Consider the following 16,177-nt stretch of genomic DNA (forward strand, 5'->3'; position numbering starts at 1 on the left):
TAGCAGAATTTCTTTTGGGTTGTTCTTGAAAACATTACTTAATATATTTTTTCTCCATACTATTTGTCCCTTATCATAATCATCTCCATGTATGGGGATATTTGGTACAGTGTAAGCAAAGTCTAACTGGAGACCCTGGGTGCTGTGGGGTCGTTAAGTGAATGGCAGCTATAGTGAAATATCTGTATTTTTATATAAACAATAAAGCTTTTAAAACCATGTTGTTTAAACTAAATAGTACATTAAAGATCATTTATTGATTGTAAAAAAAAAAAACAGTTTTAAGACGTCCTTTCTCTTTCCCAGGACAATTAGTAAATGATCACCTTGAGGTCATTTTGTTTTTCTAAAAAAAATATGCCTCAGAAAGAGGACTGAAATGTGACATTTACCTTATAGATAAATACTAGTTTGTTTACCTTTTTATCATTTTCTTGGAAATAATGGATCAGAGTAGACTATAAGCAAGCATGCTTAAACCATAATAAGATAACTATATAAATCTCTTTAAGGGGCAATGTTATCAGAGAAGAAAGACTGTATTGCAGAACTCACTTGAGATATCATCTTTGTTCAACAACCCTTCTACACTGTGAATGCATGTCAGATAAAGGAAATGGATGCCTCCCTGAGGATTGTTTTGGTCACTACACATACAGAAAGCAGAAGAGTTCAGTTGCAGTTGCAAGAATAAGAGAAATGTTACATTTACAATAGGCACGGGCTTTCTTCCAGTTTATGTCAATGGAGAGTCATATCATTTCCATTTGACAGGATATTCACCCCCTCCAGATGGTATTCTTTTTCATTACCTTTCATAATGCCTCTCTATGGAATCACATCCACCAAAACATAGGAGTTGTCTTCTGCCTCCTTGTCAAGTCATTATCTGCTGCTTGTACTGTTTCCTATAGGAGAATAGCCTTTTTGTCCTATAGAAAACAATAAAATCAACTTCAAAAGTAGCAGTTTCTAATCTCCACACATAACATTATTATATAATTATATTGGAAGTTATGTGGAAATTGATTCTACCAGCATGGATTCCAGCATGTTGCTTCTTCTGTTCAACTCAATTCTCTAAATATCTTTTATCTATTTTAGCTTCTGTTAACATGATGCATATATCATAGTCTATACACTGCAAGAAAATAAACAGGAAGTTTTTCAAAAGTACTTTATACTTTTATACTAAAATCTTTTTCAGTCTGTTGAAATATGACTTTTCACCGAGATCTTTTTTTGTCCTTTGGGTTCTCTTTCTTTTACAAAGTAAAAACATTTTCTGTTCTCTTATTAATAAGAAAATAGTTTGAGTGTTAGAATAGTCCAATAAAGCACAGTTGTCATTTAAGAAGCTTAAAAAACACTTGCAAACACAAAATGTATGATTTTCAAAGGCCTGTGGGATACATGAACTCGGATATCTGATTTAATGTTCTGCCATGGAGGTGAATACATCCACAGGACTTGGATTCTTTTTATAGATACATACCTGTGGCTTCCTGTTTTACACCTGGAAGAAATAGACAATACATTGAATGTAGGCACTGTGTAAACTCTGTGAGTTCCAGATTTCTTCCAAGGCAAATGAGAAGATAACTATTCTGGAGAACATACAGACAGGTCCCGCTCAAGACAAAAACCCCAGTTACAAGACTTTTGCTGATATTATTGAACTGAAAGACGTTGCATTCACCAACACAAACCATAGCAAATATATTCAGTTTACAAGAACACTGTTTCCTTCCATATTTTCTAAAGGAGGAAATAACAATTTGGACCATACATTATTCTGTAACTGCTACACTTCCATGGTGGCATGCTGTCCATTTTGGATAATACAAGGATAATCATATTTAAAACAAAGTCATTTACACACTTGTTGCAATCATGTCCAGAATATTAATACATGTAGCTAAAATACTGTTTGATGCTTCAGTTAAAATAAAATCATTAGGGTTTGCGTATGTTTGTAATGTGTGATATAGTTGTTTCTTTTTATTTTTGAAACATATTTGCCAAATCCATGTTTAGAAATGTCTACCAGTGTCATTGGATTCCTCTGCCTGGCTCTTTCCTGGTTAAGAGGCAGTAAGTAGTCTATTTGAGGTCATTCTAACAATCAGTTTCTTTCTTAAGTCATTTACCACATTTTTGTGCCTTCTTTCTTGGTTCCTGCCTTTTCACCGCCATGTTCAGTTATCCTTGCGGTCTCCATAGTCATTACTAAGCACAACCAGCACCTGCTCCTCACAGTTCTTACGCAAATCCCGATTTAGTTCAAGCCAGTTGAGTGCTTGAGGTTTAACCTCACTATACCTGCAAGCCAGGTAATGTATAGAAGAGCGACGTAAGGTGATCCGAGGTTCACTCAAGAGATGACTACACCATGGGCTCAGTGCATCCAACTGAGAAAGTACCAAGCCAGCTTTTCTACAAAGGGAGCACAAATAAAGAAAATTAGGATAACACTAAAAGATTTTAATATTTAGCCATATCTCTCTCTGTTATACTCTGTTTAATTTCAAAATCTAGAAGCACAAAAAAGTCATCACATGATATGAAATTAAACTCTTGCAGGGCTGGATTTCTAAATTTGGTGATCCTTGGCCAGCTTCAATCACATCCAGGTCACCAGCAACCCCACCGATCCACCTGCCTCACAAACCAACACGCCTTGTCCTCCACCTGGCCTCCCTGCTACTAATTTGTATTCCATCTGCTGGGGACTTTCACTGGACCAGTGCTCCAGTGGCTGATATGACTGGGCTACATCTGGACCTGAACTCTTGACTTGGTTGTTAGTTGATCGGTGGGGTCACCTCAGTTAAAACATATTTCCTCTCCCCTTTTTTGCAATATGTAGCACAACTGACATGTAGCTGATTTTTCCACTACTAAACTCATTTCACAAACAATCATCTGGAAATCATTTCAGATGGATCACGTATAGGTCATTTTCAGAAGCTGTGTGTAGAGTGAGTAGAGTGACGCCCTATGTATGTACATCTGACCTGTATGCCTTATGACAGTCAGGTGCAGGTTATTACTGAATCACTAGAGGCTATGATTATGTATTGAATGTCACAAAGACTGAGCATATTCATTTCACTATTTCTATTCTGCTATTTTCTATTAAACATCACAAGGTATTAAGTTTGTCTCCTAATGCACTTAAAATATAGTTAAGGATGAAAAGGGGAGTGCAATACTGATGGACTGGACAGATGGTATTAAAACACAAAAAGGCATATACTGTATCTTTACTAAGGTTTTTTAATTCTTTAAGAAGGATAAAATGATAACCTGTCATCCAGAGACCTGTGGTGTTGGGTATTATTTTGTCTTTGTTTTATCCACCAAACAATACTTGTTTGCGAGACAACTAAGCTTATGTTAAGTAAGCCTAAAAAGCCCATTCATCAAATGGCTAGCAGCTATTTCTTAATCTGTGAAACACGCAGTGCAGGTGCTTATGTGATGATCCCATGCTGTTTAATAAATCAACTCAAAAGAAGGCTGCTTCATCATTTAAGTATGGAATACTTATGTCAGGTAAAGCAGCAACATGTGCCTGACAACACCTTGAAGCCTTACATGTTACTGTATATTGAGTGCACTACAAGAAGAAGATTTGTTGAAGCTACTCAAATTAGGGCAATATACAGTATTACTGTACAGTGAGGATGGGAAAAGGATTGTGGAAAGGCTATGAACAGTTTTACTTGGGTATTGGAGGTAGTTTCCTATGTAGTGGTTTCTGCAAAATAATTTTAAATAATAATCATGTGGAATAACTTTGTACAGGTAGGAGACCTGTCAGCGCCGTTTCTTAGAAAAGAGCTGCCTGAGGCTCCTGCAATGCCACCCCCTTGCCCACTTACCTTTTCGGGGGGAGGCAGCATCGCTAATGCGGAGAGCACAATTGCGCTCTCTCGCACTAGTATAGCTGAATTTCCAGATTAAAAAATGGAAATTCGGCTCTTAAAGGCACCAGGAGCGGCTTTTTGCCTCCCCTGGAAACCTATCTGGCGTTGCCGTCTGAAGCAAGTAACTCAACTCGCCTCATTGGCGGAGCGCAAATGGGACCTGTTATTCCTAATGCTCATACCTTGAGTCTACTAGAAAATCACTTTAAAGGAGAACTAAACCCTAAATTAATGTGGCTAAAAATGCCATATTTTATATACCGAACTTAATGCACCAGTGTAAAATTTCAGCTTCTCAATAGCAGCAATGATCCAGGACTTCAAACTTGTCATAGGGGGTCACCATCTTGGAAAGTGTCTGCTACATTCAAATGCTCAGTGGGCTCTGAGCAGCTGTTGAGAAAGTAAGCTTAGGGGTTGTTGCAAATTATCAAGCAGAAAATTAAGTTGGCCTGTAATATAAGCTGATGTTACAGGGCTGACTATTACATTCTGATACTAGTTGCACGTGCATGTGCAAAGAATCAGCAAAAAAGAAGATGGGGAGCTACTGGGGCATCTTTGGAGACACAGATCTTTACTGCTAAAGGGCGGTGATTGCCTTGGACTGGTACAGAAGCCCAAAACATAATGTACAACATTTCTAACCTATTAATTTAGTTACACTTTAGTTCTCCGTTAACATTGATAAAACCTAATAGGATTGTTTTGCTTTCAATAAGGATTAACTGTATCATAGGTGGGAACATGTACAAGGTACTGTTTTATTATTACAGAGAAAAAGTAAATCATTTCTAAAAATGTGAATTATTAGAATTAAAATGGCGCCTACGGGAAATGGCCTTCCATATTTTCAGAACTTTCTGAATAACGGGTTTCCGAATAATGGATACCAAACCTGTATATTTACTTTTTATTCAGGACAGAGGCACTCTGCAGAGCCACCAGGGGTCTTTTGAAAATGCAGGGTTTGGGTCCCCAAAAAATACTTCAATGAAGTTATTGCCTTATTGACTAGTTGCTAGTTCTAGGTATTGCTGCTCCTAATCTTGGCTCTCCAGTTACCCTTCAGGTATGTAGACATTTTTGTGTTTTTTTAGCAGCAATTTTGTGTAGTTTAGTGCTCAGAAAGTCCTTTACGCCAATATGCCTATTGGATCTAAAAACAACATAACACTTCTGATTAGAACTGTCTTTTATACAGATGATATGTCACATTAGCTGAAATCACCATATTTCCAAACTAGTAAGAAGAGAATCTCTGCAGCCTTAATGGCCTCACTGGCAGTTCATATACCATTAGACCTCTTGCATGCTCCTGGTCAGCTAGAAGAATTTAAAAGTAGCTCTAAAGGATATATGTAAAGCATAAATTTGTGTCCATCTGATATGCATTAAAGGACACTTAAGGAATCATTTCCAAACTTTTTTATTAACAAAAAATTGCAGTTGCCTTTAGCAACCAGTAAGGGTTTTGTTTTAATGTTCTTTCTGTTAGACTGTTTAAACCTAAGTGGTTGCTATTGGCAACTACACTTGTGCAATTTACACCAATGTTCATAAATAACCTCCTTTGTGTTTTGAAGAGTTACGTGGCCTTTAAGATTGTTCTTTCCGTTTTCTGCAACAAGACCTAAATATATGTTACCCAAAGGAACTGGCATTTCGGGTAAAAGAAATCTTTATTATTCATATTAAGCATAGCAACCTGTTAGATTTGTGTGTTGCTGGGTGGAACTTAATTTACTTTAACATTCACTTACACACGCATTATGTTCATCTATTTATATAACCTCAAAGAAATAGTGTTTGAAGCTTGTAAGAAGGTGACCTATTATTAACTGTTGCCACCTGGGATTGGGTTCTGAGGATGGCATGTTGCTCCTAATGGTACATGTTAATGCATACTAGTTTATTTATTTTTAATGTTGAATTTTGCCTATATTTTACAGTTAGAAGGGTATTTAATTTTTTTAAAAAAGGAGGGAACTTCAGCTATTCTGGCAGTGGTAATACAAGAAGAGCTGTCTGTAATAACAGACAGGGTAGGTAAGAGCACAGCTTACTACTGAGTATTCCAGAAGAGAATGTGTATGTGATGTAAGGGACTATTGTTAAATAAAGAGTTCAGAAAAATATGGTCTTTCCGTATGACCCTACTACAATGTCACTGCACTTTACTGGTTTTCATCAATGTTAGGATTGCCTGTACAAACTTTTTTTTTTTTTCAACATTTTTTGGATGAATCATGCTTTTCCATACATGAAACACTTTCCAGGATAAGACAACTGCTCATGATTCCATCCAGAATAAGCAGTGATCGAATAAACATGTTAAACATGAAGAAAGATACCTGGGCCCTAGTTCATCTTCACATCGCCAGGTGAACTCTCCAAAGCTCTGGAAGTGCTGATTATAATGATAGCGAACTCTGTGCAAAGTGGGGGAGCCAAGTTCCAGAAGAGTGTTGTATGCTGTCTGCTGCTCTTTACCACTCGTGTACCCATTAAAAAGGTTGTAGATCTTGTCAGCTACTTCTGATGTAAGCATAGGATTGAAAAAAATGAAGAAAGCAAGAGCTTAAATATTATAAAATCTTGCTATTATATATGTATATGTAATGTCTATTTATTGGTAACTGTAGAACTGGCTTTTGTAGCCATCCTTATTGCGGACACAGCCAAAAACTGGCAGTAGGTTGGATGGAACCAAAGAGATTTGTGGGGTTCATTTATAACCACCTGGCAATTTTGCACCTGGGCAAAAACCCATGGCTTTCACTGTTCAACCTTCAGCTGGTTAAGAAAAGCTTATCACTGATTCGTTGCTATAGGTTACTGCCCAGGTGCAAGTTTGCCCAGTGGTTATAAATGAGTCCCAGTGACTTTTAATGTGTCAACATCATATGAAGTCTCCATTCCAACAAACACAATAAATATATAAAATATAAAATAAAAATTTCTATCCTGCAAGACCTGTCCCACTCAACTGTAAGTAAAGTCATGTGCTTAGTGGAAACAGATATGAGATACAACAGCTGAGATGCAAGATGGTAGGGTACACAAACAAAGAATTGTGGAGCCAAGTGTATAGCATATACAAAATGCAAACAATCACTGCAAAGTTAGAAACTTCAGCTGGAGGCAAGTCAGGGCAAGAACAATTAATTTTGAATATATTATTTTGGGTTTTCAAGGTTAAGCGGCTGGCTAGCCCTAACATCCTTGTGCACGATTCCAAGAATCAGCTGTGTAAAGGTCATCACAATTGGACATCTGGCAGACATCTGGCTGAATTGTCTGTGTGGGCTTTTGGGATACTAGGAGAACCCAACCTGTAGGGATGCATAGTGCTGAATGAAATGTGGTATAGGTGGAATACTTAAAGCTGACTCTAAAGTTTCGTGGAGAAGAACAATGTTCTGGGGCTATACTGTTTACCATAGCCGGAGCTAGGCTCCTGGCTCCAGTAAAGCAATTCCATACTTTTGCACATGGAGAGCTCTCTAGCAAATTGTTTTTTTTTTGGCTGAGATCGGAATAAAATAACTCGACATGCTCAGAGTCCAATTACACATCTCTGTTATATAAATTGGAATGATGACTTTGAGCAAGGTCAGATTGTCCACATCCAACCTCACTGCTGTTCTTCTGGCTGAATGAGCAAATTGAACCAACAATGTTCCAACATACAGTGGACAGCCTTCCTAGAAGAGACGTCAATAGCAGCAAAGAAAGGACCATCTTCATATTAATATCCCTGTTTTAAGAATATGTGTGTTGGGCAGGCAGGTGCCTGAGTAATGTTTTCCTGTGTTAAGCATATCTTAATCCTGAATAATTTTTATGAAGTATTGAATACTGATACATCATATATATATATATATATATCCCATTATTTTAAAGACAGATCCTATATGTGTTTTACCGCATAAACTAGCAATCCACAGAGGTTGTAAAGTTTTTCCTCTCTTCCATATGTTATCTATAACAAATGTTATTCTTAGTTTTCATTAAATTATATAGATTTGTCACGCAGTGTTAAGTGCGGGATGAATAAAACAAATACAAGTTGGTATAAAATTGCTGATTGTAAAAGGCATGTAACTGTGCATACCCAATTCCAGCAGATTTTATTTTCCCTTCTTTTGTTATTCTTTTATTATCTCTCAGTTCAGCTTCAGCGGTTCTTTGGTACTAATGGAATTGTTTAGGAGGTGGAAACATTTTGTACATGAGGCAAATACAGAAAATGTTACTTTATTGATGCTGCATGGCAAATCTTTGGTTTTGCCTTTGCATCGATACGCCACAAGGGGCTAAAGCAAGAATTGCTGCAAATATGAATGAGCATTTGATAATGGAATTGATTTTTTCGTTCTACAAACAATGAAATAATATTACTTTTTTGAGGACCAGCAGATACTTGTAGCAAAGTAAACTAATATGTATATAGAATTTTGATCTATTTTTACCTTGAGACTTCACATCATCCACTTCTGGGCAGGGCATTTTAACTGTTACATGGCTGGGCTCTGAGCGCCTTCCTGTGTTGTCCACTCCCCAAAGTGTAAATCTGTTCAGTACAGAAATCTTGCAGTAAATGTATAGCTATGTATTTATGCACATCTATGAATCTATGCAATGCACATATATTGCTTTGTAAGAGGATGGCCTGAACTGACTAATTTTTAAAATGGATTCATATTTGCACAGAATTAAATATATAATCATAATTTATTTCTTAGTTGACTGATTGTGTATTTGCTTAATCACTAACTGTACATTTCCAATTATTGAAATGGAAGCATGAATATCAAATAATTATTATATATTAAACAAAGCGTGAGAGCCAGACGTATGCACTGAAATGGAGACATCAAAATGCTTCTATTGATAGACCAACATTCTGGCCACACAGAAGATCCCTTGTTTTTAAAAACCTATGATTAAAAGGGGGATTTTATTAGCAAGATATAATAATTTTAGCACAATCTGAAACAGGAGGTTAAATCATCCATTGTTTTAATATGAGAAGAATAATAGAGATATAATCTATGTAAGTACTGTATGTATATACAGGTATGGGACCTATTACCCAGAATTTTTGGGACCTGTGGTTTTCCAAATAATGGATCTTCACACATTTAGGGGCCGATTCACTAAGGGTCGAATATCGAGGGTTAATTAACCCTCGATATTCGACTGGGAATTAAAATCCTTCGACTTTGAATAATGAAGTCGAAGGATTTAGCGCAGATAGTTCGTTCGAACGATTGAAGGATAATTCCTTCGATCGAACGATAAAATCCTTCGAATCGAACGATTCGAAGGATTTTAATCCAACGATGAAGGAATATCCTTCGATCAAAAAAAGTTAGCCAAGCCTATGGGGACCTTCCCCATAGGCTAACATTGACTTCGGTAGCTTTTGGATGGCGAATTAGGGGGTCGAAGTTTTTTTTAAAGAGACAGTACTCCGACTATCGAATGGTCGAATAGTCAAACGATTTTTAGTTCGAATCCTTCGATCCGAAGTCGTAGTCGAAGTCGAAGGTCGAAGTAGCCCATTCGATGGTCGAAGTAGCCCAAAAAAAACTTCGAAATTCGAAGTTTTTTACCTTCGAATCCTTCACTCGAAGTTAGTGAATCGGCCCCTAAGTCTACTTAGAAATCATTTAAACATTAATTAAACCCAACAGGCTTGTTTTGCCTCCAATAAGGATTAATTATATCTCAGTTGGGATAACGTACAAGGTAATGATTTACTATTACAGAGAAAAAGTAAATAATCTTTAAAAATTTTACTCATCTATGTCTATGGAGCCAGTTGTGTAACCCCAGCAACAACAGGGTCTGCCTCATCTGTAAGTTAGGCCCCTGATGGGAGCCTTCCTGTAATTTGGAGGATTCTGGATAACGGGTTACACACACACACACACACTCATTGTATATGGGATGTGTGTGCTTGATGAAGGAAGTTTGGAGGTGTTGAACTTGAAATTCAACCCAAATTAACTATGTAACTATATAAATATATATGTGCAGTGAGATCATAGTGAAGCCAAATGATGAATATGCAGTAAATAGCCATATTTAATTTTCAGAACATTAGTTGCCTCTTCTCGTAGCATAGCCCTGAACCCGCTGATACAGGGAATGAAGTGAATAACAATTAGCTGCTGGACCATCCCACTGGCACGACATGTAATTACACGGTGGACACAGTCTCTGGTCGAAATGGGCTAATTATTAAAATCTTATTCCAAAAGAGTGAACTGTGTGTTTAAGGTGTCTTTCCCCCTTAGTTACTTTAAGTATAGATAGTTATTCAATGTATATAATAAGCTGACCAATGAGTGGAAATGTTACTCACGTGTAGGTAGTATCAGGCTCCAGGCAGCGAATGATGAGTGATATAGTGGAAGAATATTTGTCAGGTACTTGGGCTGGCATTGTGCATGGTGACTTTGCTCCGGAGATAATGTCCTCCACAAAACTCAAAACTGTCTCTGGTTTATGTAGGCAATAGAACAAATATAGGTAGAGAAGAGAAAATGTGATTGAAGCATACAGTGAATCAGAAGAAAAAGAATGAAGACTATAGTTGCTCCATAATGTTCCACATTCTACTTGCTATAACATATGCGGAATAGAGGAACATTCTTTGTATATTCTGTGACATTTAGGGTAGGCGCATGCTGCATATTGAGTGCCACACTATTAATACAATAATAACAATTTAACAGGAGTTATGAGCTTCCATAAAACGTTACAATGGAGCAGCAAAGTGACTTACTAAAATTAATGAGACACACAACTAATATATACCATATTATATTAAGGGACCTGCTTGAAAGTCTTTACAGGTAAAGAGAGAGTATTTATAATTACTACAGCAGGAGCGGAGAAAAGACAAAAGAATAAAACATTACCATCTGTTACTGCAGAGAGAGCTGAACAGTATTTTAAAAGAACAGCCTGGTTACCTTTTTGAGCACTGGTTAAAAGAGTGGTTATAAGAGTGAACAAAAGTAGAACTACAACCACTGGGAGCACTCTTACACTGGAACCTATGGAAACTATACCACTATAATTCAAAAAATAAAGTAGCGTGACGGCTCCATCTTATATGATTTAATGAAAATATGTAGATAAAAGGTGCACAAAATAATGGTTGTAAGCTTTACTGATCTTGTATCTGGATATAAAGTGAAGACCTTTCCCTTAAAAATATGTGTATTTCTAACAAAGAAAAAATAGGTATGAAGTCATCACAAGGAAATGTTGGGACACAGTAGAAGGGAACATTGGGTCTAATGAGTCAGGAGAATGTGACTTGTAGCAGCACAGGATATAGGTTACAAAACAGATGGTGGATTGTTGCCTGCAAGCTAAGAGGAGGTGCTGTACTCAAATAGAAACATGATTAATGTGTTGATTAGAATTCTAACATTTTGCCACTTTTGTAATGTCTGCCAGAGAAATTAAATGTGTCTAAAGTGATGCAGGGGCAACACAAATTCCAGAACTTGTGATTGTGTTTCTGCTTTTCAAGGTTGCCCTATGAATATAACTTTGATCTGGAGATATAGGGTAGTACAAGTCTCAGACGGTTACAAATATTTATAAACCCTGCATCTGCAGACAGTTGGGGAATTGCAACACCACAGAGATCTGTGTTTGTCCCTTGCATTGTTAATACAGAGCTTTCAAACACCGGCAGTGGGTGGGCAGTGGGAAACAGGTAAAGGTAAAAAATCAAACTAGCCAGTTGATGGCATCAGTCACATTAATCAATTTGATCAAGGTATGATCTAGAAAATGCCCCTATATATTTCCCTGAATTAAGCACAACTCAGCGAGAACATGTAAGTGTATATAGCCCATATTCTCCCATGTGCTGTGAAATTTCAGGAACTGGAGGCCACTTTACACAAGCTGCGTGGATTCTGAACTCACTTAGGGTTCTTACTCACGAGCGTTTTTACCTGCGCTTCCCTGCGTTCCGTTTTTCAGCGTTCAGCCGCAGGGGAGCGCAGGAATAGACGCATTTCATTTTTTCAAATGGGGCTGTACTCTCACAGGCGCATGTTGGCGCAGAACGCAGGAAAAATGCAGCATGTTGCGTCTCAACCTGCGTTCAGCGCCTACATGCGCCTGTGTGAGTACAGCCCGATTTGAAAAACATGAAATACGTCTATTCCTGCGCTCCCCTGCGGCTGAATGACGAAAAACGGAACGCAGGGGAGCGCAGGTAAAAACGCTTGTGAGTAAGAGCCCTAAGAGTCAGAACCCTGCTCAAAGGAATCACTGCACAGAAAACCAAAGAACTGTTCTTATAGCCAAGCAGGTGGCTCTGCCTCAAGGCAAGGGTATTAGTGACCAAGGATAGCCTGGGAACAGAATCCATCTCAGAGAAATCTGCATACACATCAATTTATTCTCTTCCACCTGTGAACAAAGTACTGTCTCTGGGTGTGCTTAGGAGAATGTACTTATGTCAAACAAAACTATAATGCCACATTCACCTGATTCCACTTTCGAATGGTCCAGTCTATCGGTGACCTTTTCTTGACTGATCAGATAATCCACAATGCGTGCTCCAATTGGTGATTCAAAGTGCAGCCAGTCCAACACCAGAAGGGAACTACTGGGCTCCTGTAGCATAGACAGGCGAAGCCTGGGAGGAATGGAAAGAACTTTAATTTGTTGCCTAACAGTTTGGATGGAAATCCATTAATTTACAGCCAACAGAGAAAGGTGTGGTTCCCCAATGACAAGATAAAATATAATAGGTTGGCATTGACTCAAAGTTTGTGAATGAAAGCAGCTGTAAAATAACTTACAAGTGATGGAAAGGTTAAATAAATTGGATATGCAATAAAAATGTTTACTGGAGAAAATAGAGCCCATGGTCTTATGGTTTATTAATATACAGGTATGGGTGACAAGATAAGTTGTTTGTTAAATATTGCAACATCTATAGTGATGGGCGAATAAATTCAGCAGTCATGGATTCTGTCAAGACCGCCGGGAGCGCGAGGAGTCGCGTCCGCTCCCGGCGGCGAAGAATCCAAGATGGCAGCGCCCAGGCAACCCACGTGGGTTCCGGCGCAGTGACGCCAGCACGGCGCGCCGGTCGCAGGCACGCTGACGCTGGCGCAAGGGCGCCAAATTCAAAGATAAAAGAACGCCTGAGGCGCCAAGATGGCGCCCGATAATAGGATCCTGTTCCCTTAGAGATTCCTGGGTTCCCTTGCTGTTTCCCCTGCTTATATTCTGCCTGATTCCTTGGTGTGACCCCTTGCCTGGACCTGGACTTCGCTGATACTCTGCCTGCCATAGACCCCCTGCCTGGTCCTGGACTTTGTTTGTATTCCGCCTGCCTTTTGACCTGTGCTTGGATTTTGATTATTCTCTTGCCTTACCCCTGGATACCACGACCCTGATCCCTCCTGAGGGGCTTCCTCCTAGATCCGGACTACTCCCCAGAGGGGGCTCCCGGCTCCCTGACATTATTTTCGGGCCATGGATCCTTCTGAGGAAGCCACACCTGATGTCGGACGAGCGCTCCGCGGACTGGCATCCCGCATGGAGGACTACGAAAACCAGCAGGTTCGCATTGGGCAAGCACTCGATGTCCTGCTTGCTCGAGTGCCTTCTGCGCCCTCCGCTGCTCCACCTACTGGAAATCCCCCCATGGCGAACGCAAGCTACCCGACAGGTGAGCCTCGCATTCCACCTCCCCTTCGCTTCAGTGGGGACCCACAAGCCTGCAGGGGATTTGCCACACAGTGCCAAATTCAATTTGAGTTCCAACCCACACAGTTTCCAAGTGAGCGTTCCAAGGTGGGGTATGTGATGTCTCGATTGGAAGGCAAGCCACTGGAGTGGGCAACGTCTCTTTGGGAGAAGAATTCCCCGGTGACTTATGCTGTTAAAGACTTTCTCCAAGCTTTTCGCATAGTCTTTGATGCTCCAGGTCGGGTCACGAACGCCCCTGCCCGTCTCTTGCAGCTCCGGCAGGGAAGCCGCAGTGTCAATGAGTACGCTATAGACTTCCGAACACTGATGGCGGAGACTTCCTGGTGTGATGACGCTTACAAGGCCGTATACTACCAAGGCCTATCCATCCGCATCAAAGATGATCTCGTCTCCAGAGAGACTCCTGACACCCTGGAAGGACTGATCGCTCTATCTATTAAGGTGGACACCCGCCTCAGAGAACACCAGGTGGAGAGAGAGCGCAGCAGACGATTTTCTCCCATGTTGGCCCCTCGCTTTCAAAGGCCGATTCTGCAAGCACCCGCTGTCCCTGTGACTCATGTGTCCACGTCTCCCCTGGAGGAACCTATGCAAGTAGGAAAGGCTCGCCTCTCCGAGCAGGAAAGACTCCGAAGACGAATGGCAGGTCTCTGTTTGTACTGTGGTGGGCATTCCCATTTTGCCAACGCCTGTCCTGCCAAAGCCAAGAGTTTTGTACCCCGAGGTATGTCTCAGGTTTCTCATGTAGGGGGCATCACTCGAGGGCCTCAGGAGAAGTATCAAGAAAATTCACGCAGACTTCTCCTTCCTTTGCAGATTCACCTGGCAAGTAAGTCTATCTTCGAAAGGGCCTTCCTCGACTCCGGAGCGGATGGCAATTTCATGGACGCCTTCTTTGCCGAACGCATGAAGATTCCCCTGCTCCCATTGTCTTCACCCCTGCGAATTACCGCCATAGATGACAAACCCCTGGAGTTTGAATTCGTCACAATGTTCACGGCGGAACTATCTGTACAAGTTGGGGCGCTGCATCAAGAAAAACTTTCATTCTTCATCATCCCCTGTCCTTCTACTCCAGTAATATTGGGTCTTCCGTGGTTACGTCTGCATAACCCCACCATAGACTGGTCCACTGGGCAGATCTCTCGTTGGAGTTTATTTTGCCTGCAACATTGCCTTCCGCCAAAACCCCTCGAGAAGGTGAATGTCTCCACTGCGGAACTAAAGACTTTGCCCTCCACTTACAAGGGATTTTCCGATGTGTTTTGTAAAAAGTCTGCAGAGTTCCTTCCCCCACATCGCTCCTACGACTGTCCGGTTGAACTCCTGCCAGGAGCCATGCCCCCCAGAGGGCGCACTTACCCTCTCTCTCCTGCAGAGACTACCGCTATGAAGGAGTACATCCAAGAAAATCTCCAGCGGGGGTTTATCCGCCCTTCTACCTCTCCTGCAGGGGCTGGGTTCTTCTTCGTGGAGAAGAAGGACGGAGGCCTTCGGCCTTGTATAGACTATCGGGGCCTGAATAAGATCACCGTGAAAAACAGGTACCCCCTGCCCCTGATTGCCGAGCTCTTTGACCAGCTGAAAGGGGCAAAGATTTTCTCCAAGTTGGATCTCCGGGGGGCCTACAACCTCATTCGCATCCGGGAGGGTGACGAATGGAAGACGGCATTCAACACTCGGGATGGGCACTATGAATATCTTGTTATGCCCTTCGGCCTATGCAATGCCCCTGCCGTCTTCCAGGAGTTTGTTAATGATGTGTTCCGAGATCTCCTAGGAAGGTTCGTAGTCGTATACTTGGACGACATCCTGATCTTCTCTAAGGACCTTGAAAGTCATCGCTCCCAGGTGAAGGAGGTACTCTCTCGTCTAAGGAAGAACTCTCTCTTCGCCAAGTTGGAGAAATGTGTCTTCGAGGTATCCAAGATCCCCTTCCTAGGGTACATTATCTCTCCAGAGGGATTTGAGATGGACCCCGTGAAAGTGTCGGCCATCCAGGAGTGGCCTCTCCCACTGAGTACCAAGGCAATCCAGAGATTCATCGGATTTGCTAATTATTATCGACAGTTCATCCGGGGGTTCTCTTCCCGCATTGCACCTATCCTGGCCCTCATCCGGAAAGGGGGTAAACCCAGCCTGTGGCCTCCATCTGCCATAGAAGCCTTTCAGTCCTTGAAAGAGGCCTTCACGTCCGCTCCTGTTCTCCGACATCCCAATCCTGCACTACCCTTCTGCATCGAGGTTGATGCTTCTGAAGTCGGAGCCGGAGCTATCCTGTCTCAGAGACACTCCACTGATGGAAAATTGCACCCCTGTGCGTATTTCTCCAAGAAGTTCTCGTCCGCAGAGCAGAACTATGATGTCGGAAATTGAGAACTCTTGGCAGTCAAGCTTGCCCTTGAAGAATGGTGTCACCTCCTGGAGGGCTCTGAAATTCCTGTCCAGATTTACACAGATCACAAGAATCTGGAGTT

At 40.9% G+C, this 16,177-nt stretch overlaps 1 protein-coding gene across 1 annotated transcript in view; it reads right to left on the reverse strand.

Moving 5' to 3' along the window:
* Positions 1-1,194: 1,194 nt before the first annotated feature.
* Positions 1,195-16,177, reverse strand: part of astn1.L (astrotactin 1 L homeolog) — a 187,724-nt gene continuing 172,741 nt past the window's right edge. The window contains exons 20-24 of the mRNA XM_041590491.1: positions 12,464-12,615; positions 10,309-10,444; positions 8,408-8,508; positions 6,287-6,470; positions 1,195-2,436 (exon numbers count right to left, since the gene is read on the reverse strand). Coding sequence (XP_041446425.1) covers positions 2,199-2,436; positions 6,287-6,470; positions 8,408-8,508; positions 10,309-10,444; positions 12,464-12,615 — 811 coding nt within the window. The 3' untranslated portion in view covers positions 1,195-2,198. The remainder of the gene's footprint in view (positions 2,437-6,286; positions 6,471-8,407; positions 8,509-10,308; positions 10,445-12,463; positions 12,616-16,177) is intronic.

Source organism: Xenopus laevis, chromosome 4L (genome assembly GCF_017654675.1).
Source record: "Xenopus laevis strain J_2021 chromosome 4L, Xenopus_laevis_v10.1, whole genome shotgun sequence".
Lineage (NCBI taxonomy): Eukaryota > Metazoa > Chordata > Amphibia > Anura > Pipidae > Xenopus > Xenopus laevis.